Genomic DNA, 27,343 nt, shown 5'->3' on the forward strand with positions numbered 1-27,343 from the left:
TTGGGGGGCAAGTATTAATAAACTGTGGCTACAGAGTATCTTGCCAAATAATCATGTATGTGTCAGTTTTATACTACAAATGAATTTGCATAGAAAAGTTGGCTTGTTCGTTTCCTGTCATTGCTAAGACAGTCATGGCTATTATGCTCTTATTGGTCTACCTAAGGGTAAATCACCTGCAGTAGTAACTGCTTCTCATGTGTGTCTTTCATTATTTTTTAAAAAATTACTGATAAAAAGTTCATGTCACATTAATTTGTAAAGCTTATTGCTCATTTTTTTTTGTACCCAAAAGATGCTATGTACCACTCAAGAAGAGTGGGAACTTTTAGTTCCTAAATGGGCTCTACTTTTGGAAACCTAAAGTACTACCTGAAGTAGCATTATTTATTTGTTTCCCTTAGTTTTTTGTCTAGGATGTGCTGTTTTGGGAAAAAGTAGTGAATGAGTCAAGACACCTCAGTCTTACTCTTAGTTTTACCTCTAACTAACTTTGTAGCTATGAACTTATCACTGAATTCTCTGGGCCTTGGTTTTCTAATCTGTGAAACAAAATAGACAAGATGATTCAAAACATCTCTTCTCTCTAAAATGCTCCTCTACTGAATATCAGTATGGTGATTGAGTTGGGTTTGAGAGAATTGATGAACCCTTCCAGAAGCTTTAGAAAAAGAAATATTCATGGGGCCATCCATTCAACTTCATTCTATTCTTGACACTGTACTAGATGCTCTGCAAAATAGTCATTGAACAGAGCGTTGTTTTTCTTGCCTAATAGCCAGGCATGTTGATATGACAAAGATACAGCGTGGTAATACTCTATAGAGTAGTGAGAGCTTCAGTAATCCATAAAATCAGTTCCATAGATTTAGATCATTTCCCTCTTCATATTCAGTATATATTGCACAGATCTGTCAACAACACAGCCATTAAATAGATATTCTCCAAGTGACACTTATATCACACATGTTTGAGTTTACGTTACTTGCAAACATAGGGAAAGAAAGATACATGCGATAAACTGGTGCATGAGAAATGAGATCTTAGCAGTTGGTTGAAATAAATGAGAACAACCGAGGCAAACTAAAGAGGAAGAAGGAGGTCAAGTGTTAGCTTAACAGGAGTAAGATGATGAGATGAAGGGCAGAATACCTTCATGGAGAGGAGGCAAAGAGATATACATGATATGTTCTTAGGAACATAACTGAAGCAAACAATGATATTATTTCTAATTATATATAAACCTGTGAGTCAGCCTTCCAGGGGCCTCATAAGGTAGAATCATTGGAATGATTTGGCCAGGGTTTGGATAGGAGAGAATTGGCAGCAGCATTAAGATTGACCCATGATAAATAATGCTATGCAGGTAGCAGGGAGTCTGACTAGGAGCAAAATCAACAAACTTATCCCTTGCCTAACATAGTGTCTGTGGAGTCAGAAAGAAGAGGTTAAATTGGGATATCTGAGGCAAGTATCAGGATTTGCCATGTCTGCGGAGTAGTTTCATAATTCTAATGGTTATAAGCACTAAGGCATTCACTAAGTGAATGTTGGTAGTTCCAGGTTATATTATCCATTCTTGAGTTGCAAAATACACTTTAAAACCTTCCCATCTTAACATTATGTTTTTTTAGTCACAGAGTGAAAAGGTGAGATTACATTGGCCTACATCCTTGCCCTCTGGAGATGCCTTTTCTTCTGTGGGGACACATAGATTTGTCCAAAAGGTAAGCTAATGTCAGAGTTTACTAAAAGTACACCTTGTATTGTTCTTCATTGTTGGTGGAAATATCTTTTATTTGAGACGGAGTCTCACTCTGTCACCAGAGTGGAGTGCAGTGGCGTGATCTCGGCTCACTACAGTCTCCACCTCCCGGGTTCAAGAGATTCTCGTGCCTCAGCCTCCCTAGTAGCTGGGATTACAGGCATGTACCACCACACCCAGCTAATTTTTGTATTTTTAATGGAGACAGTTTCACCATGGCCAGGATGGTCTTGATCTCCTGACCTTGTGATCCACCCATCTCGGCCTCCCAGAGTGCTGGGATTACAGGCGTGAGCCACCATGCCCAGCCAGAAATATCTTGTAGTATATAAGTTTTCTCCCCTTTTCATGAATTGAAGTAATGAGACTGTTTTTGGTTTTATATATTGTATTCCATATACATCCTCCAAAACAGAAATCTTGTTCTGAAAATAAAGTTCTTTCATTTTTATTTAAGGGGAAAGTTGGGGGTGGGCAAATAAGGAGTGGCTAGTCCAAAATAGTTAACCAGAAGTATATCCAGTTATACTAAATCTCTCTCTTCTTTGGGGTTAAATGATATTACTTTGTATTATTGGAAGCACTACATTCTTTTTTGGAATGATTTTGGAACATAATACATAATAGGTGCATGAAGTCAGCAGTTGCTGCTGTGCTTGTTTCATATAGTGCTTTGTTTTCTCTTCCCTTTATCTTGTGTTTGGAAGTTGGTACTGAATGCTCTGTTGTGCCTTTGTTCTGATTACTTGGTTTTTTCTTTGTCTGTCTCTGGTAGCCCTATAGTCGCTCTTCCTCCATGTCTTCCATTGATCTAGTCAGTGCCTCTGATGATGTTCACAGATTCAGCTCCCAGGTACTGTATGAATGTATAGAGTGGACTTGAGTCTTTCTGTGCTATATTTCAGCCTGCTTTCCCAGTTCCTAGAAATCTTTTGGTTAGGCCACTGATTTTAGTTTTGAATTTTAAATAGTAACATTAAGCATTAAAAAGGTCTTCCTTGTCTACTAAATAGTTCCTCTGTCAGGTTTGCATGTGTCCTTTATTATTCACAGCTTGGAATTTTGTCATATAGGAGGTACTCCAGAAAGATTTTCAAACTGAATTGAAACAAATAGAAGATACTGGGTTTTGTATATCATGTAATATCTGTTTCTTCAGTCAGGATTTAGCAGTTTTGATGGACGTGGTCTATATGATATGTTATAGCAGAAAAGCAGATTTTAGCAGTCTCACTTTTAAGCTAAAGTATCTCCAAAGTATATTCAACAAGGAAATCACTTTTTAATAATATGTTTCATTTCCATTATAATACTAAGCTCTATTGAGCAGATTGTGTTTTCCTTATGCAAATTACCTTTGGATATTATAAATGAATATTTCTGTTCATATGCTAAATCTATGGAAATTTGTTTTAATTTTTAGCATTGGTAAGGGTTTAGGAATTTAAGACAGGAAGCTGGATGCTTGCGGTCTCTGAAGTCTGTACCCTCAAAATAAAATCAGATTACCATTGGAGGAAGTTTTTTTTAGTGTCAGCGTTAGTTCTTTTTTTAATTTTCTTAATCTTCACATCTTTGCCATTCAACTTTTTATCTTTCTGGTGATTGCATTTTATTGGACTAGATTATATTATGTTAATCTTATATTAAAGACCTGAGCACTCTGGTCAGAATGACTCAGTTTAAACCCTGGTTAGGTGTATGATCCCAGTAAGTTTTCTAACTTTTTTGTGCTTCATTTTTATGATTTAGCTAGAACCTGACACATAATTAAGTGCTCAATAAATGTTACCTTTTATTGCTATTATAACATAATTTCTTTGAGCTAATAAAAGTTATCTACATCATTATTTTTTCCTCTGTGAGAATATTGCTATAAAAGTTTTTAAAAGTCATAGTTTAAAGAGATTTCTATTATTTTTATGTTTATAAATAAAGTTTACATTAGTTTTTAACCTGCAATAGAGAAGAATATTAAGACTTTAATGTATTTTTCTGACTTGTACAGCGTTTTTCTCCTTGAATACTTTCAAGAAAAAGATTTAGCAATTCTGGATCAGAAATCATCCATAACCAAATATACCACAGTATATTTTACCTTTTGCTTGTCCATTTATGCATTTTTTTTAAAATTTTACTTATTTATTTTCTAGACAGGGTCTTGCTCTGTTGCCCAGGCTGGAGTGCAGTGGCACCATCTGGGCTCACTGCAACCTCCACCTCCCAGGTTCAAGCAATTCTCCTGCCTCAGCCCCCCGAGTAGCTGGGATTACAGGCACGCACCACTACGCCCAGCTAATTTTTGTATTCTTAGTAAAGACGGGGTTTCACCATGTTGGCCAGGCTGGTCTAGCACTCCTGACCTCGTGATCTGCCCACCTCGGCCTCCCAAAGCGCTGGGATTACAGGTGTGAGCCACCATGCCCAGCCCTGCGTATGTTTTTAAAAAGAGACTCATATTCATAATGAATCTGTGACAAAACTACATAATACTGGGAGACTTTGGTTTATTGTGCTAAGCTCCACATTGCATTAAAATCATATCACAGACTAATCAAAAATGCTGGAATACATAGGCTATAAATGAAACAAAATATAATGACAGCAAGGAAAGAATGTAAGCCGGTAATAAAGAATGCCTAAGAATTAGGGGTTCAGAACCCAAACCAGGGCCCTCACTGTAGTGCTGTAGAACAGCTGAATTGCTTTTAAGTCCAGGTAACTATATCACTGAGAAGCAGGTGCCTATATTTTTACAAAATTTTGCTGACAGCTTACTTCTTCGTAATATTAATAACCTTTTGTAAAACTCATGTATGTAACTTGAGGGAAATCTTGCTGGATTTTTTTCTCTAATATATGGTGCTCATGATTGATCAGATCCTGTTTTAGCTTTTGATTATGTACTGTTTTATATGCCAGAAGAGGTAAAAATGAAGAAAATAACGTTAAGGTCTTCAAGTATTTGTTGTCCTTGCTAAAGCATTAGTTGTCATTAGCAGACGTGGACTCTAGCAATTCACTGTTGTAATTAAATTGTGTACCTTATGTTCGGCAGTTCCTTTATAATAGATGACTAATTCCCAATTGATAAGATTTTTTGTTTCAGAGGATGTTATACTGCCTTATCAGCCATTATCAAAGGATCTAGCAAGTTGATTCTGTATAGTCACACTTGAGAATATAGCATTGGATGTAGATCTGGAGTTAATATTAGCTGAGAAACATTGTGTTATCTGGAAAACTCTTCCAGTTCAACACAGTGTAAAATTATAGTAGTGACTATACAGTAGTGTTACATTTTACAGTTCTCACACCCTATAGAGACTTTTGTATTAAGCAAAATAAGAGGCTCAAAGGTTATTCATTAACATTAGAAACACTTATGTTATATTACATTGCGTCGGTCTTTTCTGTTTTTTGTTTTTTTTTTTTTTTTGAGACGGAGTTTTGCTTTTGTTGCCCAGGCTGGAGTGCAATGGTACGATCTTGGCTCACTGTACACTCCGCCCCCTGGATTCAAGCGATTCTCTTGCCTCAGCCACCTGAGTAGCTGGGATTACAGGCACCTGCCACCACGCCCAGCTAATTTTTTTTTCATTTTTAGTAGAGATGGGGTTTCACCATGTTGGCCAGGCTGGTCTCGAACTCCTGACTTCAGGTGATCTGCCCGCCTCGGCCTCCCAAAGTGCTGGGATTACAGGCATGAGCTGCCACACCTGGCCTACATCGTTCTTAATACACAAATATACATCAGTTACTCCACAGCGCTTGATATGGGAGGTAACCAAATTCTTTGTTTTATAATATCTTCATAATTAATTAAAAAACTAAGTCGACATTTTTAATCACCTTTAATAATTTGCCAAAATATTATATAAGCATAATATAATCAATTCTTATTTACTCCAACAAATTTTAAAAGTCCAGATACAGATACCATATCTAGTTTCTTGATCATTTATATCAGCTCCCATACAGAAGCCTTCTAAATCTCTGGTAATTTCACTTTGCTGTTTACATAAGTGTTGGCTCATGACTACCTTGTTCTTCTTGAAATGATGTTTTATAGTCTTGAATTGGCTGAAATAATCAAGTGTACAACTCAGAGATGCCCTGAAAATAGCTTAAAATAAAATATGTACATCTACTAGGAAATTAGTACCAACACATGAATCTGTCTGATGGGCAGATATTAGGAATGAAGTCACTCCAGATCTGAGAAATTAAAGTTGTAAAGGACTGCAGGTTCTGTGTTTTTTTTGTTGTTGTTGTTGTTGTTTGTTTTTTGGGTTTTTTTGAGACAGTCTCATTCTGTCACCCAGGCTGTAGTGCAGTGGCACGATCTCAACTCACTGCAACCTCCGTCTCCCAGGTTCAAGCGATTCTCCTGTCTCAGCTGGGATTACAGGCACATGCTATCACACCCAGCTAATTTTTATATTTTTAGTAGAGACAGGGTTTCACCATGTTAGCCAGGCTGGTCTCGAACTCCTGACCTCAAGTGATCTGCCCGTCTCGGCCTCCCAAAGTGCTGGGATTACAGGCCTGAGACACCATGCCCAGCGTTTTGTTTTTTTTTGTGTTTTTTTTTTGTAAAGAGACAAGGTTTCACTTGTCCAGGCCGAGTGCAGTGGCATGATCATAGCTCTGTAACCTGACCTCTGACCTCTGACCTCCTGGACACAAGTGATCCTCCTGTCTCTCAGCCTCCCAAGTAGCTGGGACTACAGGCATTCCACCACACCCAACTAATTGTTTTTATTTTTTGTAGAGACAGGGCCTTGCTGTGTTGCCCAGGCTGGCAAGTTCTTGAAATAATGGCTGTGGCCACAAACTAGAAAATAATTTTCAGGTGTACAGAGAATAGAAAGAATTTAGATTCATAAATTGATCATTTTGGTCACATTTATTTGCATAACACAGTTCACATTTAAAGGTGTCACCTTAGAAATCAAAGGGGAAGAACATCATCCTCTATTGAAAAAGAAAGAAATCAAAGGATGTACAGTGAATTTGCAGCTTAATCTATGGGGGAGCATCATTGCAAAAAATGGTTCTGTGTGAGGTTCTTTCCCACCCTTTGTCCATAGGAGCACATTATTGTTGTGGTAATCATTTCACCCCTCTCCCTTTTTTAGTATACAAGTGATACATGCTAATTTTAACAGAACTTGAAAGTAGAATAAAATTAAAATAATAGTTTACTAATATTCCATTTATCTTCTCTCATATATATGAGATAAATATTAAGGTGTATGTACTTATCCATATGTGCCTCATTTTTTAAAATCTGGCACACATGGATAAGTACATACACCTTAATATTTTTTTCTTCTACCAAAATAGATAACTCTATATAAACTGTTTTATAATCTTTATTTTAAACTTATATTTAGGCCCATCTTCCCATCAGTAAATATAAGTCTATATGTCTTTGTCTATTTATGCATGTGCATGGCTGGATTTACCTACTCACCTAATATTGAACATTTAGCTTGTTTTTGGCTTTTCTCTGTTATATATAGTGCTACAGTGAGCATTCTTGTATATACATCTTTGCACCCTTATCTAATTATTTCCTTAGAATATATTCCTAGAAGCATAATTGTGGGAACAAAGGCCATGAACATTTTCAAGTGTTTATTTTATTATTTTATTTTATTTTTATTAATTTTGATACAGGGTTTTGCTTTGTTCCCCAGACTGGAATGCAGTGGTGAGATCACCACTCACTGCACCTTGACCTCCTGGACTCAAGTGATCCACCTGCCTCAGTCTCCTCAGTAGCTGGGGCTAAGGACTACAGGCACACGCCATCATGCCCAGCTAATTTTTTTATTTGTAGCAGAGACGAGGTCTCACTGTGTTGCCCAGGCTGCTATTTTATTTATTTTTTAAGAGATAGGGTCTCATTCTGTCATCCAGGCTAGAATGCAGTGGCACAATCATAGCTCACTGCAACCTCAAGCGATCTTTGCCTCAGCCTGAGTAGCTGGGACTACAGGCATGGGCCACCACTCTCAGCTAATTTTTTTTTCAATTTTTTATTTTTTGTACGTATGGGGGTCTCACTGTGTTGCCTAGGCTGGTCTTGAACCCCTAGCCTCAAGTGATCTTCCCACCTCAGCCTCCCAAAGTGCTAGGATTACAGGCCACAGGCCTCAGCCAAGTTTTAAAAATTTTTACTGCCAAACTCTTCATTAGAAAAGTTGAACCAGCTTACATTCCCAGGCCAGTTTTCTATTCATATAGTAGCACTGAATATTATAATTCAGTTAACTTTTGTCAATACGGTAGGCTAAAAGTGCTATGTTCTTAGCCATCTCTCTTTTGGGTTAACAGTGCACTGTTTTGTTATTAATAATTATTCTATCTAACAAGCCCCCTCTATGGTTTTGTGGCTTTGTAGTAAGCGTAGTTGTATTTCCTTTTTTGAGGTGGAGTCTCGCTATGTTGCCCAGGCTGGAGTGCAGTGGCGCGATCTCGGCTCACTGCACCCTCCGCCTCCCGGGTTCAAGTGATTCTCCTGCCTCAGACTCCTGAGTATCTGACTACAGGCATGCACCACCACGCCTGGCTAATTTTTTGTATTTTTAGTAGAGAGGGGAGTTCACCGTGTTAGCCGGGATGGTCTCTATCTCTTGACCTCATGGTCCACGTGCCTCAGCCTCCCAGAATGCTGTGATTATAGGCATGAGCCACCGTGCCTGGCCAACATTTCTTTTACATGCATAAAAGAAAGAGATCTGAGCTGTTTTTGAGCCCTTCTAGACTTTCTTTTTTTTTTTTTTTTTAGGTAGATGAGGTCTTGCTATGGTGCCGAGACTTAACCTCAAACTCCTAGGCCCAAGCAATCCTCCCAAGCTGCTGGGACTACAGGCATGAACCACCATGCCCAACTTAGACTTTTATTGTACTATCAAAAGGCAATTTTCTTTTCAAATTTCTGGGTAATAGTGTTAGAAAAATCCTGCTTGGTAGCCTCCAGAAATGGCATCATACTGAATGATTCAAATGTGAGATGGAAGAAAAGGTTAGAATTGGAGTGAACGTCCCCTCTTATCTCAAATGTATTTTATCTCCATTTTGTTTCATAGTTTATTAGTTTGAAGATGCTTTGTATGTCAGCTAATCATTTTCAACTCTAGGTCCAGAAAAATCAAGGGCATGATTTCTGAAATTACACTTAGCCTAATTAAAACTTAGAAACACTGTTCACCTTCTTCAATGTTTTTGACTGAGTCTTTTTCATTTATAAGTGACAGGAGGTGTTACTATAACATTATTTCCTAGAATGTCAAATTTTGAGCCTAATAGCATGGTAAATTTGGCTATATTTGTTATTTTTTGTTTTTGTTTTTTTTTAAATGAAACTTAGTATTTCCTTGTTTCCCACTTCTTTTTTTTTTTTTTTTTTTTTTTTTTTTTTGAGACGGAGTCTCACTCTGTCACCCAGGCTGGAGTGCAATGGCGTGATCTTGGCTCACTTCCAGCTCCACCTCGCAGGTTCATACTGTTCTCCTTTCACAGCCTCCCGAGTAGCTGGGACTATAGGCACCCACCACCACGCCCGGCTAATTTTTTTTGTATTTTTAGTAGAGATGGGGTTTCACCGTGTTAGGCAAGATGGTCTCGAACTCCTGACCTTGTGATCTGCCCGCCTCAGCCTCCCAAAGTGCCGGGATTACAGGCGTGAGCCACTGCACCTGGCCTCCCACTTCTTTTTAATATGTCGTGTCATAACCGAACAGTAAAGTGAGCAGATTATCAGGTTAAATCTGAAGTGTCAGTCTGGTCACCAGTGCCCAAGTTACTGCCCCTATGGTAATATTGGTTACTTTATATTTTCCTACAGCAAACATAAAATTTGTTATAGTGAGATTTTTACCTGTATACCTCTCTTAACTTTAATGTTATTACCTCAAGGAAGATATTATAACAAATGAAGATTCCATGATGAAAGTTTTGCAGAGTTTATTGCAGTAATTTAGTACTTCATTAGAATCTTTAGTTTTTTAGGAGCACAGCACTGAATGTTTGTTTCTTTGTTGGACCTTTTGAAAACCGGTTTTCCATTGATGCAGTGTAGCTGTTACAGGAATATCATTTTTAAAACGTTTTTATACAGCATGGCTGAAAATTGAACCTGGGCCTCCCTCATGGCCTACCATTGAAGGAACAGCATTTTTTGCCTATCTAGAAAGGCAATGTTAAATGTGCTTTCTATATATTTTTTAACTTGTGCTACCTACTACGCATTTATATTTGTGGAATCTGTTTTCTTTTGGACAAAACCACAAATCAAAAACACCTCATTTCTTAGGCATTTGAAATCCCTAATTCAGAATAATCTCCCAAACAGAAACACAACTGCCTGCATTCTTTTTGACAAAAGAGCTAAGTAGCATTAAAAAATTATTTTAAACCCAACTCTGTTTTTTAACAGAATAAAATTCTTCTGTTCTTCACATTCTTCTTTCATAGGTAACCTATTGAAAGTAGGATTTATTTGGGGGAAGCATTTCTTTCTGTCTCTTATCTCATAATAAATACAGGTGTGCTTAACTGCTAGTTTCCTACCTCAAAGATATACTCAAATCTAAAGATTTTTAAGATTTTGGGATCTGAAGAGTAAACATTTCTCCTAATCACAATGTGACAGAGACAAATGAATCAAGCCAATGCTGCTTTTATTTATGCATACTAACTGGAACTTTTCTTTTTGGAAATCAGATACATTTTGTATGTATTAGTGATTTGGAATCCTGCATTAGTTATCCTCGCCCTCCCAAAGCAGATTCTGAAAGTATAAAGGTGCACAGGTTCTCCATGCAACACCAAAAGTTATATTTTCCAAGGCTTTGTAATATTGTAGAATGTCCTGTTAAATTTCTGTCAAATCAGTAACTCACACTGTTTTGAGAATTATGAATAAAGGAATAAAATATTGTTAGTATTTATTTAGTACAAGAATAGATTATAGAATCTCAGCATTTTTGTCAAAAAGTTTCTTTTTGATGATTGACAGATCAGGAGACACTTAAGGCCATACCTGCTTTCAGTAATCAAAAATGCATTTAAGATCCAGAAACTTGAGGTAGCAGAAGTATACATCACTATCACGTATAACATATCCTTTGGTATAGAAAATTATATTCCCAGAGTGAGTTTCTTTTTTAAAACCGTTAATGAGGCCAAGGTGGGAAGATCACTTGGGACCAGGAGTTCAAGACCAGCCTGGGCCAGATGGCGAGACCCTGTCTCTACAAAAAATTAACTGGGTGTGGTGGTGCACTCCTGTAGTCCCACCTACTCAGAGGCTGAGGCAGGAGGATCCCTTGAGCCCAGGAAATTGTAGTGGCAGGTGAGCTATGATCATACTACTGTACTCCAGTCTGGGCCGCAAAGTGAGACCCTGTCTCTTAAAAAAAAAAAAAAAAATGTTAGGCATGGTGGCACAGGCCTATAGTTTTAGCTACTTAGGAGGCTGAGGCAGGAGGATCACTTGAGCCCAGAAGTTCAAGATTACAGTGAGTTATGATTGTGCCGCTGCACTCCAACCTGGGTGACAAAATAACCCTGTCTCTGGCGGGTAGGGGGGAAGTTGATTATTTACTTTGAAATATGTTCAAAACTTATTCCTGTTCTATATTCCTAATGAACAGAATAGACTTTATATGAAACAAATAGTTAAACTTAAGGATAAAATTTTAATGGAAGTATAATATATATATTTTCCAGCTCTTCTGTCTTCTAATATATTTATTACAGAAAATGAAATTACTTTGTTTCCACAATCTTTGTATCACTTCAGTTCTCCAATAAATCTGAGAATTCTGGTAGTGTGAAATATTCAGCTTTCTTTGCTTATTTACATAAAATGTATAAGGACAATTTGTGATAAGAGTTACATTTAAATATCAGGAAAAAGTTATAAATTTAAATTAAAAAATTTTTAAAAGGAAATTATTAGAAATTTTAAAAGAATGAACTAAAAGGTGATTATATGTAAATGCTTGCATATATGAATATTAGCATTGTCCCTAAAATAATTTAGAACAAAGAAATTGGAATCAAATAAATAAAGGTTTGATTATTTTTAAATTGGCTTATATTCTATGATAAAAGAGAGGTTTATCAGTGGCATAAGGAAGGTTTTTCACCTTTTTTGTATTGAAATCTTTGACATATGCATATATATCTTTGCTCATCTTTGTGTATCTTTGCTCATATGAGAGCAAAGATATAAGCAAAGATATGCTCTCTCTCTCTATGTCTTTGTTCATACCAGACCTTCCTGATATCTCTACATAGTCTTAAATATAGGAACATTAGACTGGATGATCTCTGTGCCCCCTTTATCTCTACTCTTCCATTATTTTATACTTTAACACATCATCTCTGTTTTATGATACAGAATGGAATATTTCTTTTTTCCTGAAAATGCTTATTTTGGTCACTTGATACACATTAGGCCAATATGTGTTACTTGAGTGACCCATCTTCCTTCTTTTCATTTCTGTCTCCTGTCATTAACCTGGATATCTGGAATGTGGACTAAACTCTTCAAACACTATGTAAAACCTACTAACTTTTGTGCATTTGGTTGCTCAGCTACTAAGAGCACCATTTCTGAACTGAAGTTAACTGAAGACCATTCTGTTTTAGAGATTATGACATACCTTTTGGATTCTCATGCCTTTTTCCTCCCCTCTCAAGGTTGAAGAGATGGTGCAGAACCACATGACTTACTCATTACAGGATGTAGGCGGAGATGCCAATTGGCAGTTGGTTGTAGAAGAAGGAGAAATGAAGGTAATTCCCCCTGAAATGTTGTAGATTGCCAAAGGCGTCTCTGTTTCAGTCATATTATCATTACTATTGATATGAATAAGGATAGCACTTTCAACTTACCTTTAAAACAAATTATTACATGTGATCAAAGCAGTACCATATATAGAGCAATAAAATGTCTTTTTGCTTTTCTGGTTTTGCCTTTACTAAAGTTTTTTATGATTATAATATAAATATATGATTAAACCTTTCTGTTTTGACTAGGCCATGAAGAAAATAAAATTTAGAGAATTAGATATGACCAGGGCACAATTAGCTAATGGTCCTGTATTTGGATATTTCCTTTTGTTTTGTTTTTTTAACATACTGAATGTTGTGCCTGGATGACACTTTGTTTCTCTCCCTTTTTGGTCTATACCCTCCTTCTTTTCCCTTCTCTTACTGCACCTTTATTTGATATTTGGACATTGGTCAGTTAATCTTGTTTACATCCCTAAACACAGGGACAGAAAATAAGAGCAGGGACTGAGAGATACAGAGATGGGTTGAAAAGCAAAAGCAACATTGAATTTTGGATTCTCTCATTCCTAAGGAACTATGCTAAATAAAGATACAAAGATAATAAGACACTCTCCAAGCTAAAGCTTTAGTTAAGGAAAAAGAATATTGACATTTAAAAGATACTATTGGCCAGGCACAGTGGCTATGCCTGTAATCCCAGCACTTTTTGGAGGACGTGGCAGGCGGATTACTTGAGCTCAGGAGTTCAAGTCAAACCTGGGCAACACGGTGAAACCCCGTCTCTACCAAAAATACAAAAATTAGCTGGGTGCAGTACCACACGCTTGTAGTCCCAGCTACCCAGGAGGCTGAGGCAAAAGATTCCTTGAGCCAGGGAGGTCAAGGCTGCAATGAGCCACGTTTGTGCCACTAGACTCTAGCCTGGGTCACAAAGTGAGACCCTGTCTAATATATATATATATGCATGCTATTACTTGGCTCTGTCTGATAATGTACTGAGTGAAGAGTACAGATGAGTGGTGGAGAAAATCTGAAAAGAAAGATCTCTGTGATTTGAAACAATTAGATTGTTTTACAACGCAGAGAAACATTTGAACTACATCTGGAATTAAAAAGAAAGTTGTGACAAGGGTGAGGTGAGGGCATTTTAGGAAAAAAATTATAATGTGAGCAAAAACTTGAAAGCAAACTTTTTAGTCAGGATTTTTTGCATAATCTATGTTGACCAGAATTATTCTAGCAAATAAGATATAATATTAGATGCTGGGATTTCCTCTCCCCTTGAATAAGGAACAAAGTAAGACATAAGATAAAAGAGACAGATAAATGAGATACCAGAATGTTAGCTATAATTCTGATAAGGTGACTGTAGAAAATAGTTTGAGATCAGCTGCTACAGGGTCTTGTTACTCCAGAATTAAGCATGTTCCTGGCATTGCTGGATAATCACAAACCTTCACTGCAGAAGCAGGCCAGGATGTATGCTCTTTGCGGAAGAAAGGGTTGAGCCAGACCTGCCTTATTTCTTCTTCTGTAGTCATCGTTCAGTCACCGTAGAGTCACCTCCCTCTGGGGAGGAGGAAGTGAAGTACTAAAGAGAAGCCAGGAGTGATGGTCTGGATGACGTCCCTCTACCTGGAATGAGGAATAGAAAATAAGTACTCCTACAGCCCACAGTGTTAGAGAGAAATTGGGCCTAGATAATGGGAAGCATAAAGTTACTCTCTAAAGAGAATAGTTGTTGTCTATAGCAATTGTCTACAACAGTAGACTAGCCACTGTATGAAAAGTATCTTTTTTTTTTTTTCTTTTTTTTGAGACAGAGTTTTGCTCTTGTCACCCAGGCTGGAGTGCAATGGCATGATCTTGGCTTATTGCAGCCTCTGCCTCCTGGGTTCAAGTGATTCTCCTGCCTCAGCCTCCCAAGTAGCTGGGATTACAGGCACCCGCCACTACGCTGGGTTAATTTTTGTATTTTTAGTAGAAATGGGGTTTCACCTTGTTGGCTAGGCTGGTCTCGAACTCCTGACCTCAGGTGATCCGCCCGCCTTGGCCTCCCAAAGTGCTGGGATAACAGGTGTGAGCCACTGCGCCTGGCCTGAAAAGTGTAATTTAAGAAGATCAAGCTGATAGGGAAGAAACTGGAGAACAAGCAGACTACTTAAAAGAGTCAGGCACAAAGTGATGAAAGCCTACCTAGAACAGTAGAAAAGTCAAACTGTTGGGTGTCTTAGCAAAGACATTTTAGACAAAGAATAATAATGTGAGCTAGAGGCCTCCCTGCTCTGCACCTTTGGCACCACGTCTAGGAACTGCCAGTGCCATAGTGTCAATAGATTCCTGCCTCACCCCTAATCATCTCTTCTATGCTTTATTAAGAACAGTTTTTGACTGGTGGCAGTGGCTCGTACCTGTAATCCCAGCACTTTGGGAGGGCAAGGCGGGCAGATCATCTGAGGTCAGAAGTTCAAGACCAGCCTGGCCAACATGGTGAAACCCTGTCTCTACTAAAAATACCAAAAATTAGCTGGGCGTAGTGGCAGGTGCCTGTAATCCCAGCTACTCAGGAAGCCGAGACAGGAGAATCGCTTGAACCTGGGAGGCGGAGGTTGCAGTGAGCTGAGACGGCGCCATTGCACTCCAGCCTGGGCAACAATAGCGAAACTCCGTCTCAAAAAACAAAAAAGAATAGTAAAAAGCTTACTAGCTGTGTGAACTGTAAAGGGAGGAATCAAAAGTCTAGAGTTTCTAGTTTGGGTAGCTGGGAAAACAGTGGTCCCAATAATATGAGTAATAAATAGGTAGGGGAAGGTAGTCTGTTGAGAGATACTCTAAGAAAAACTATGTGAAATGCCTAACAGTGTCCAGCCCCATAGGTCCTTCATAAATTGGCACTTGGTTCTCCCCCATGATGACATGTTTCATTTCTCAAGAGTATTTATCACATAATTATCTAAAGTAGCAAACTCTATAATTTTAAAATAATTAATTTTACTTAGCATTTAAGGTATGTAACCTCAGTATTTAAAGCAAGATAGATCTGTATTTACGTTTTTGCCATCTTAGCTTTCAGCCATTGATTTAACAAATAACTGAGTGCCTGCTGTGTTTCATATACTATTCTAGATGTTGGGGATACAGCATTGAACAAAGCAGACTTAATTTAGTATCTTTAAGGAGAATATATTCTAGCCAGGTTTATTTGGTTTTCTTAGCCATGTTAAAACAGTCTTTTGAGAATGTTTGGTAAATAATGCCTAATTCAGATTGATACATTTATTTTTAAACAACTCACAATAAGTCATTTATCACATATGCATGTTTTTATATGAAGTTTACCTTGGATTTATAATTTTAAGTACTTTTTTGTCTGTTAATTTGAAATTTTTAATTTTCTTTTAGCAGAATATGTTCTATAAATAGACTTTCATAAAAATCTAAAGAGCAGCTATATTAAAAGCATGCTTTCCTGCTTTTATGGGCTTGATTTTTAATTTTCAAACAGTTTTGGAATTTGTTCTCTTTAGGTATACAGAAGAGAAGTAGAAGAAAATGGGATTGTTCTGGATCCTTTAAAAGCTACCCATGCAGTTAAAGGCGTCACAGGACATGAGGTCTGCAATTATTTCTGGAATGTTGACGTTCGCAATGACTGGGAAAGTAAGCTGTCATTATTAATATATTTTAATCTATTATTTTGAATTTAATATCAAATCCAACCTAGTTTTCTGCATCTCCTACATAGTTTACAAAGTCAACGTAGAAGGTATTTGGAAAATCATATAGAGGACTAGCAATACATTTATATAGAGCTTTTCAGTGTATGAAATGCTTCCTGGTATGTAATTTGATCCAATAACCTCAGTAATCCTACAGTGATAGGTAGTTATTATTGCTTATTTTACATACAAATAAAGTAAAATTCAGATAGGCAAAGTGACTTGTCAAAGGCAACAAGAGCTATATGGTGGAGAAGCCAAGACTGAAATTGAAGATTTCTGTTTCATCATCTACTCTTTCCTAAACTGTTTCCGTGGTAAATCCTAGGTGAATCCTTTTGTGATTACTTTAGAATTATTTTATTTTTTTAGATGGAGTTTCGCTCTTGTCGCCCAGGCTGGAGTGCAGTGGCATGATCTCAGCTCGCTGCAACCTTTACCTCCCCAGTTCAAGCGATTCTTCTGCCTCAGCCTCCCAAGTAACTGGGATTACAGGCGCACACCATCACGCCCAGCTAATTTTTGTATTTTTAGTAGAGACGGGGTTTTGCCATGTTGGTCAGGCTGGTCTCGAACTCCTGACCTCAGGTGATCCACCTGCCTTGGCCTCCCAAAGTGCTGGGATTACAGACGTGAGCCACTGCACCCAGCCTAGAGTTATTCTTAGTGTGTATTCCCCTTAGACACAAAATTTCCTAAGTATAGATACTTCTCAACATCATCAGATGTTTATCATTCGCAGTTTGACATCCCTTTTTCACAGAAATAGCCACCTAAGATTAGATATAACAATTTATTTAACATCAATAAATTAGGGAAAAGGGAAGGGTTTTAGTGTTAGGGAATTATTCGTGCCTGAGTGATGCAGTGGTGATTAGAATTGCTTTCTTGCTGTGGAAGATAGATAATTGGGCCAAAGAAAATGGGGCTTCCTGGTGATCAGACCTCACATCCCTAATCTGTAACCATAATACTAAATATTAGCTACCTTCCATTTGGATGTAACCTAGATAGGGCAGGATCCTGTTCAATTTACCATACTGTCTATTCATACTTGACTTTCAACATAAGTGAATTGATCACATTCTAGGAAAAGATAATATATCTTTTTATTCTCTTCATTTCAGCAACTATAGAAAACTTTCATGTGGTGGAAACATTAGCTGATAATGCAATCATCATTTATCAAACACACAAGGTAAAGGTCTCTTCATTCATCCTAAAAGGATTTCAGTGTAGTTTAAACTCAGACATATAGATTCTCTAAAGTAAAATTGGGGGAGGTTATTAAAAGCCACAAAAATCCAAAGACTTTATTAATGATTCATGAATGTCATGTATTTGAAAGGTATATCAACTTGTTCAGAACAGAAATATGTGCAGGCAAGAATCTGAGAGATACAATCTAGAAATAGAGTGCTTGATAAAGATCAACGGTTAGTTCCCTTTGTGCACTTTTTATTTTTAAAGAGACAGGGTCTTGCTATATTTCCCAGGCTACTCTGAAACTCCTGAGCTCAGGTGATCCTCCTGCCTCAGCCTCTCAAGTAATTGGAACTACTGGTGTATGCCACACTCTTAGCTTTCTTTATACACAGTTTAAATCTAGAAAAGAGCCTTCTGAAATACTGAAATCCATTTAAATACCTTTCTAGGATCTAGTTTCTATAAGAGGTAAATGATAGTTACCAAATATGAAAGTGAATTATAGCTTCCTGTGATAACAACAATAAGGGTAATGGCTAGCATGGTATTAGCCTATGTTAAGACTAATAGATATAAAAGTAAATGGATTATCTGAAAGCAAAGAAAAATCACAGAGCATGACTTGAGAGGTTAGTCATACACCAGAGCATACAGAAACATAATTTAAGTTAGTTCCCTTTCACCTTATTTCTTCTGCTATTCTTGATATTTAAAATTATAGAATCAATAGTTCTCTTGCCTTATTCTGCTCTTTCTCTTCTGAAAACTGCCCAATAACATTATGTGTATAGCATAATAAAAGGAATTAAAATTTTGGAGAGATCCACCAAAAACAGTATTAAACATTATAAAAGAAATGTAATGATTTAATAGATACTTCGTTTTTCCAATTCAGTGAGTGCTTCATTTTTCTTTTTAAATGGTTTTTAATTGAGTGCAGTATATGAAAACATTATAAGTCTGTTATGTATTTCTTAAACTCAGTCTTGTCATCTGAGACATCTTATATCTAATAATTAGGAGCCATACTTAATTTTACACGGTAGCTGCTCAGAAATGCATAACAATTAAGATTCTGTTTCAGCATACAAATTTTGAAGTCTAATTTGAAATCTAAAATTTAGTAAATGTCAGAATATTAATTAATCACCCTATAATTTTGAATGAAGATAAATAACCAATAATTTAGAACCAAAAGAACCTCATTATCTGAAAATAATCCATCATGGAAAACAATCTGCTGAAGGTATTCTGCTAGATAAATAGTAGATGGAGGGAGGGTCATATAAGTTGTATCAAGATTGAAACATAAAACTAAAAATTATTAAAATAATGAATCTTATATATAACAAAATTTGTTACGGTTATAATTATTTGCCAATTCTTGGAGTAAACAAATTGTCCTGGAATCATTTTTTCAAGAAAATCACATTACATTCACAATGTATGTAACTATACCACTAACACTATATCTGAAATTTATCATCACCCCAAACAGAAACTCCATACTCATTAAGCAACAACTCTCCATTCCCTCTCCTCCCATTCCATAATAATGTTCTGCTTAGACTCAAAGTCTGTGGTGTTATTTACACTACAATATTTTTCCCTTTAAATTTGACATCTTTTGCAGTATGGTCTTAAAAGAGGGCTACTGGTCTCTTGATATTTAAGTCATTCTCATTCTTTAAATTTCTATCTTATCATCCTGTGGATTTGTATTCATTAGGTCTAAATTTGCCAAATCTTCATGTATTACTTACTGTCTCCACACAATTTACCCAACACTATATTCGTCAACTACATGAAATTTTGTATCTTTAAAAAATGAATCATTTCATCTTGCAAATGATTTGTATTGTATGCTATTTATTACTCTCAGTAATCAGGAACGACGCTGCATAACAAGGACTAGTCCAGATACATATACGAGATAACCAAAATAAAAGTAACTTAAATAGGATAAAAGTTTTTTTTTTCTCATTTAAAGTAGGTAGTCCCATTTATTGAAGACCTAGGCTCCATGTCATTCCCATAGTATGTTTCCCCTTGCATACCTTAATATTGAAATATTTAATCTAAGTGACTTAGAATTCTTTCTAATGTGATTTGATTCAAATAAGTCTTTTTTCTTTAAATCTTTGAATCTAAGCAGAACATAATCATGAAGTGTGTATGAGGAGAGAGGAATGGAAAGTTGTTGCTTACTGGGTACAGAGTTTCTGTTTGGGATGATGATAAATTTCAGAGATAGCAATATGGTTACATAACACCGTGAATGTAATTAATGTCCCTGAATTGTACCCTAAAAGTTAGTTAAAATGACAAATTATACGTGTATATATTTTACTGCAATTAAAAAAATAGAACATTATTCCTTTTATTATATTGTTCTGCAAAGCTATTAACTCTATTCATAATTAATCATTTGGTAGATATCCTCAGATGCTTTCCATTTAAAATTTGAGAGATTTTACCTTCAATTAAGACATTTATTGGCATTACGTTTCTCTTGTTAGTTCCATGTTAGATCTGTTTTTCAGAAGATTTTTACTTCTCCACAGAGGGTGTGGCCTGCTTCTCAGCGAGACGTATTATATCTTTCTGTCATTCGAAAGATACCAGCCTTGACTGAAAATGACCCTGAAACTTGGATAGTTTGTAATTTTTCTGTGGATCATGACAGTGCTCCTGTAAGTACATGTATATAAATGTGTATAATTAAACAATATAAAGCTAAATACACAATGCAGGACAAAAACGATAAACACAGCCCATACACAATACTTGATTTGATAATGGTTCTTAGATTTTATGTTGGATTGACTGCTAGGAACAGTATAGCCCATGTGTTGTCTGAGGGCAACAGTCATGGCTATGAACATTCCACCAGGGCGGTTTACCTTTCCTCTAAGGTTTCGTGAAACAGCCAAAATGGCAGTACATACACTGGGCAGTAGGCTACTTCCCACAGTTATCTCTTAAGCCGTTATCAACTGCCAGCCAAACCTCTGTGGTTTACTGCAATTTAGCTCCATTTACTACTTAAGAGGAGGGAATCCTGGGCAACATGGTTAGACCCCATCTCTATTAAAAAAAAATTTTTTTTTTTTAATCAGCCAGGCCTGGTGATGTGCACCTGTGGTCCCAGCTACTCTGGAGGTTGAGGCGGGAGGATTGCTTTGAGCCCAGGAGTTTGAAGCTGCAGTGAACTATGATGGCACCACTGCACTCCAGAGTGGGCAACAGAGCAAGACCTTGTCCCCAAAAAAAGTGGGTGGGGAGGAATCCTGGTGTCATATCAGCTTGGTGCTTATAAGATTTCACTGGAGATACTTTTAAGAGTTACTATTTTGGTTAACCTAATATAATATTAGACCAGCAGAGTTTACAAAATACTGGGTATCTACTGATGCTTTGTTTTTTGTTTTGGCAGCTAAACAACCGATGTGTCCGTGCCAAAATAAATGTTGCTATGATTTGTCAAACCTTGGTAAGCCCACCAGAGGGAAACCAGGAAATTAGCAGGGACAACATTCTATGCAAGATTACATATGTAGCTAATGGTATGTATTTTATTGTTTTTGCTCTTTGATAATGTGGCTGTTCTTGATCATGACCTATATGACAACAATTTGGACAAATGCCTTTTTAGTTCTTATCCATTAGATTACTGATTTTTAATTTGGAGAAAGGTATATCAGAATTACTAGAGAATCTTTGAAAATACAGATGTCTGAGTTTCACCCTGGAACTACTACTATATGAGTATTTCTGAAGCTAGAGCTGGATAGGAAAATTTTAAAGCTTTATCCCTAGGTCACTGTATATACCCTTCTTTTTTTTTTTTTTTTTTTTGAGATGGAGTCTCGTTCTGTTGCCCAGGCTGGAGTGCAGTGGTGCAGTCTCAGCTCACTGCAACCTCCGCCTCCTGGGTTCAAGCGATTCTCTGCCTCTGTAGCTGGGATTACAGGTGTCCACCACCACGCCTGGCTAGTTTTTTGTATTTTTAGTAGAGACAGGGTTTCACCATCTTGGCCAGGCTGGTCTTGAACTCCTGACCTCGTGATCCACCCACCTCGGCCTCCCAAAGTGCTGGGATTACAGGCGTGAGCCACTGCGCTCAACCTAGCCTTCATATTTAAGCACCATTTTCTTAGATATTTGCCTCATAGAACAGATTTATTATTAGGAATATAAGCAACAGTGGGGAAGGAAATTAAGAGTTCTTTTACTCATTGTCAGCCTTTTTAGCTTTCTGAATCAATGTTCCCCTAGTCCTTATTAGTTGCTAGTTACATATTTATTTCTCTTTGGCATTCATTGTCAGGCTTTTTGTTTTCTGAGTCAGCGTTTCCCTAGTCCTTATTAGTTGCTAGTTACATATATTTGTTTCACTTTGGATAGGTCTTTTCATTGCTTGCTTTGGGTCCTTACTTCACCTACTTTGCACCTGGAGTAATCATTGCAACCTCTCTCATCAAAAGTCAAACCTTCTTTATACAGGGCCATAACTGCTAGTATGTTCAAAGAAACAGTTGTACCTGAGTAAGTTACTATTTAATTATAGTACAGATTTGTGAATAATCTGCCCTAAATAACCTTAAGTGGTGCTATACTAATTTTTGCAGGTAATTTCGGGAACCAAGAACATTGTAGAAAGGTTATAGATGCTTTCTTATTTGCTGTCTGATTATGTCTGATGGATAGTGTTAAGGAATGAAGGGTTGGGACTTAAAAGATACTAATTGGTCCAGCTAGGTACTCAGCCTGTAATCCCAGCACCTTGGGAGGCTGAGGCGGGCAGATCATGAGGTCAAGAGTTCGAGACCATCCTAGCCAACATGGTGAAAACCCATCTCTACTAAAAATACAAAATTAGCTGGGCATGGTGACGTGCACCTGTAATCCCAGCTACTCCGGAGGCTGAGGCAGGAGAATCACTTGAACCCCGGAGGTGGAAGTTGCAGTGAGCCAAGATCGCGCCACTGCACTCCACCCTGGCAACAGAGCAAGACTCTGTCTCAAAAAGAAAAAAAAAAGATGCTAATTGGTCCAATGTAAGGAATATTTTAAAAGCAAGGGAACAAATTAAGTGCTTCACATATGTTTGGAGAATTGTATCTTAATACATTTTAATTTTCCTTTATCTTGCAGTGAACCCTGGAGGATGGGCACCAGCCTCAGTGTTAAGGGCAGTGGCAAAGCGAGAGTATCCTAAATTTCTAAAACGTTTTACTTCTTACGTCCAAGAAAAAACTGCAGGAAAGCCTATTTTGTTCTAGTATTAACAGGTATGAGAAGATATGTTTTATCTTTTTTTTAACTTTATTTGACTAATATGACTCTGTCAATACTAAAATTTAGTTGTTGAAAGTATTTGCTATGTTTTTTGATGTTCCCCTATAGAGTATTGTTTCGTTGGTTTTTGTTGTTGTCGTTGTTCTTGTTTTAAACAGGGTCTTGCTCTGTTGCCTAAGCTGGAGTGCAATGACACCATCACGGCTCACTGCAACCTCGACCTCTGGCCTCAAGCAATCCTCTCATCTCAGCCTTCCCAGTAGCTGGGAGTCCCCACAGGCATGTGCCACCATGCTCAGCTAATTTTTTATTTTTTGTAGAGTTAGGGGTCTTGATATGTTACCCAAGCTGGTCTTGAACTCCTGGCCTCAAACAATCCTCCTGCCTCAGCCTCCCAAAGTGCTGGGATTACAGACATGAGCCACCGTGCCTGGCCTTGAGAATTGTAGTTTATAGCCTTTAAAACTTAATTCTTTTATTGTTTCCTTTTTCTTCTAATGCTTATGTAAAGAAATTTTGATATTATAGAACTGTAGAATTGTAGAAGTGCAAACTTCCTGTGTTCTTTCCTTTCCTAGAAACTGTTATTTTTGTTGTATATTCTTCCAGATTTTTGTGTATGTACTGACATATTTTTGAGTGTTAAAATGTTTATACTTACTATTATACAAAATTCTTGTTTTATAACCTTTTTTTCACTTAACAATGTATCTTGACTATCTTTCTTTATAAGACATGAGATGTGTAAAACATCTCATTCTTTTAACTTCTGTTACATGCATGTTGCAGAATTTATTAACTAGTCCCATGTTAATGTCTGAGTTGGTTCCATATTTTTACTGTCAACCAGTACAGCACTGAACACCTTTATGCAAAGAGGTAGAATCTTTAACTTTATTTTGGTGTTGTTGAGACAAAGTTTCTCTCTTGCTGCCCAGGCTGGAGTGCAGTGGTGCAATCTTGGCTCACTGCAACCTCTGCCTCCCAGGTTCAAGCGATTCTCCTGCCTCAGCCTCCCAAGTAGCTGGGATTACAGGCGTCCATCACCGCGTCCATCACCATGCCCAGCCTATTTTTGTATTTTTAGTAGAGGCAGGGTTTCACCATGTTGGCCAGGCTGGTCTCGAACTCCTTATCTCAGGTGACCTGCTCGCCTGGGCCTCCCAAAATGCTGGGTTTACAGGCGTGAGCCACTGCGCTTAGCCCAGAATCTTTAACTTTTTAAAGTAAGTGATACATTAACATGATTAAAAGCCAAAAGTAGCCAGGTGCAGTGGGTCACACCTGTAATCCCAACACTTTTTGGGAGACTGAGGCGGGAGAATGGCTTGAGACCGGGAGTTCAAGTCTAGCCTGGATAACATAGCAAGATTCCATCTTGACAAAAAACAATTAGGCGTGGTGGTATACATGTATAGTCCTAGGTACTTGGGAGGCTGAAGCAGGAAGATCGCTTTGTCTGGGAGTTTGAGGCTGCAGTGAGCTGTGATTACACGACTGCACTCCAGCCTGGACAGGTAATGTCTGTCAAAAAAAAAAAAAAAAGTCAAAAGTATGAAAAAGTTATACAGTAAAATTTACCTTGGCTTGCATTCACCATATAGTATTAACATATGCTATTACTAGTTTCTACTAGAAAGTTTTTAATGCTTGAATGAACAAATACAAGTGTATTTTCTACACAGATACACTTTTTTTGTTGTTAAAGAAGCAGCAGCATGCTATAAACACTGTTCAACATCTTATATTTGCATTTATTTTATCTTGAAGGTCTCACATATTTGTAAGGAGCTTCCTCATTTTGATGGTTATACAGTATCCCATTGTATAGATGTACATAATTTATTTAATCAGTTCTGCATTGGCGAATATTACAGTTTCCAATTTTTGCCAGAGCAGTGTTATAATTGTATCCATATGTCATTTTGTACTTGCAAGTTTATATGTGGGAAAATTAATAGATGTGGTACTACTGACCCTGCTAGGGGTTTGTGCATTTATAATTTAGATATTACTTTTCATAGAGGTTATAGTAATTGACCATCTCAACAGCAATAATGAATTGGAGTCCCTGTGTCCCACAGTTTTTCATACAACGTGTAAAACAAAACTTTGTAACTTTCCCAACTCGTTAGGTGAAAAATACTCTCTCAGTGTAGTTTTAATTGTATTCCTCTTCTTATGACTGAGTTTAAGCCTGCTTCAGTCCATTGAGAATCTTTTATATAGTACTATTTCTATAAATTCTATTTTGTAATAACATTTAAAATATTAGTAGATATTGCCAATTGTGATACACAAATGGTAAGCAATAACACATGAATATTCTCTCATTCTCACCTACACTGGATGTTAAATAATTGGCTGAGAAATGTATATTCTTGAGTCCTTTTCTTTAGCTAAAAATAATAGTCAATTATATAATGAAATAATTTTAAACAAGTCTGATTTCTAATGATGTTTATAGTATGTCTTTCTTTTAAAAAATGCAAAAGCTAAATTTATTGTCCGATACTAACTAATATCCCATACTAACATAAGGGATATTGCATTGATGTCTCAGTTGTTTAGCTTTATCCCAGGAAAAAGGGTATTTGAAAATATTAAATAGGTTCCAGTCTTAGTTACCTGAATGATTGGTGTTTTGGAATATAGCCTTACCCTTTAGGGATTCTCTCTTCAAGCACAAGTGCACTGCATTCAGTGTGCTGACAATTTTTATATCTTGTACTTTAGAATTGTTATAGCTAGATCTGGACACATTACTTCTTATTGATTCTGAGTCTGTGCCATATTTATCAAATAAACCAGAAAACTGATGGCACGTGACAGCAACAGGCTTATCACCCTGCTTCGCTGTGTGTCTCTTTGCCATGGCCTCTAGGTTGTTAAAGTGGTGCTGTTTCACTCTATCCAAGACCAGATTTTGTTTCACTGTAACTATATCTGCCTTCTCTCTTCTTCACTATGACCTCACTGAAACGGCCTCCCTCTTGATGCTTTATGATGACTTCCTTACCAAAGGTTCTCAGATATTCAACCAAGCAAGGCAGAAATACAACTTTGTATTAAAGCAAGAGAAATCTGAATGCAGTTGTGTGTAAAACATGCTCTCAATTATATTTGAGAAGAATAATTTTTTAAACAGTTGAAAGATAAATGGTAGGATATTAGCAGCATTTGCTTCTAGACTTGGATTTAGAGCAGTGTTTCATTGACTCTCTGTGTGTGTGCATGTGTATGTTCACAGATTTTTCATTTGTGGACCTGGGAGGGAGGAGCTTGGAATCTGAAAAAATTCATCTCTGGGGAAGAGAGGTCTATTGTTTGTGGATACATGTATATGTGTGCAAAGATACAACTGAAAAGATTCATTGGCCCAAACTCAGATTTGGCTTTTTGAGTCTAGATTGAGCTTCTTTCTAACAAAGATCCAAATTCAAACCTTAACATGGTAAAATCTTTGTTACTGTAATGTAAGCTTTTTTTTTTTTTTTTACAATAATTATGGAAGATAAATGTATGAAGTCGAACCCAGCATTGAAACCCTAGGAAAGCGAACATTCTTAATTTTGGTGATGGAAAAAATAGTAACATTCAATAATGTGTGTATCATCTTTAGAGAAAGTTCTGTAAAGAGTTAATAAGATCCAAAGTTGTTTAACAGTAAAAACTTTATATTATATATATAATATATATTTTTTATTTATTTTATTTATTTATTTATTTATTTTTTTGAGACAGCGTCTCACTCCTGTCGCCCAGGTTGGAGTACACTGGAGCGATCTCAGCTCACTGCAGCCTCAACTTCTCAAGCTCAGGTGTTCCTCCTACCTCAGCCTCCTGGGTAGCTGGGACTATAGGCACACACCACCATGCCCGGCTAATTTTTTGTACTTTTAGTAGAGTTGGGGTTTCACCATGTTTCCCAAGCTGGTCTCAAACTCCTGAGTTCAAGTAATCTGCCTGCCTCAACCTCCCAAAGTGCTGGGATTACAGGTGTGAGCCACCTAGCCCCGCCAGTAAAAACTTTTAAACTCATTTGACAAAGAGGTCTGAGCATGTTTGTTGATTAAATAAGGCAGGCCTCTCTCTCATAGCTTGAATACATTTTTTAAATTCTTGGTAAGTAGTATTGTATGTCATAATTTTTATTGCAGGCTAAGAGGAAAGAAATGCCATGTTGTGGGGTAAAAATCCAGAGACCTTTCACTGATTACCTCTGCTCCCTGATTGCCCTTTTTTTTTCAGATGCCTACGCCCCCTTTATTTTACACAACTAGGCAAATTGTGAGGCCAAGGATGTGACTGCAAAAATTAAGATTTGATTTACATGAATAAGCTTTCTTCTCCATGAAAATATACTGTGTCACTTCACACTTGGTCTAACACACACACAAAATTCTCACCCTAGGTGGCGCAGATACACTCAGCATGCAATATTAAGTACAATTTCCATTTTATTTTTCTCCAGAGAATAGTCCATCTTCAGTCTTTAAGGACTCAGCTCCTTACATGGGCTTTGGTGGGGGTC

The 27,343-nt window shown here is 37.2% G+C and overlaps 1 protein-coding gene across 7 annotated transcripts in view; it reads left to right on the plus strand.

The window, feature by feature from the left end:
- CERT1 (ceramide transporter 1) overlaps nt 1-27,343 on the plus strand; it is a 147,075-nt gene that overhangs the window by 113,430 nt on the left and 6,302 nt on the right. For 2 of the 7 annotated variants that reach the window (XM_004058707.5, XM_031003267.3), the window contains 8 exons: nt 1,635-1,727; nt 2,541-2,618; nt 12,488-12,583; nt 16,111-16,243; nt 17,430-17,500; nt 20,073-20,201; nt 20,945-21,074; nt 22,666-22,802. In XM_004058707.5, the coding sequence (XP_004058755.2) occupies nt 1,635-1,727; nt 2,541-2,618; nt 12,488-12,583; nt 16,111-16,243; nt 17,430-17,500; nt 20,073-20,201; nt 20,945-21,074; nt 22,666-22,793 (858 nt within the window). In that variant the 3' untranslated portion in view covers nt 22,794-22,802. Of the gene's footprint in view, nt 1-1,634; nt 1,728-2,540; nt 2,619-12,487; nt 12,584-16,110; nt 16,244-17,429; nt 17,501-20,072; nt 20,202-20,944; nt 21,075-22,665; nt 22,803-22,967; nt 25,443-27,343 lie in introns of those variants that run through there. The other 5 variants (XM_031003269.3, XM_055367801.2, XM_031003268.3 and 2 more) reach the window with 4 other exon arrangements.

The sequence above is a fragment of the Gorilla gorilla genome, chromosome 19, assembly GCF_029281585.2.
Source record: "Gorilla gorilla gorilla isolate KB3781 chromosome 19, NHGRI_mGorGor1-v2.1_pri, whole genome shotgun sequence".
Lineage (NCBI taxonomy): Eukaryota > Metazoa > Chordata > Mammalia > Primates > Hominidae > Gorilla > Gorilla gorilla.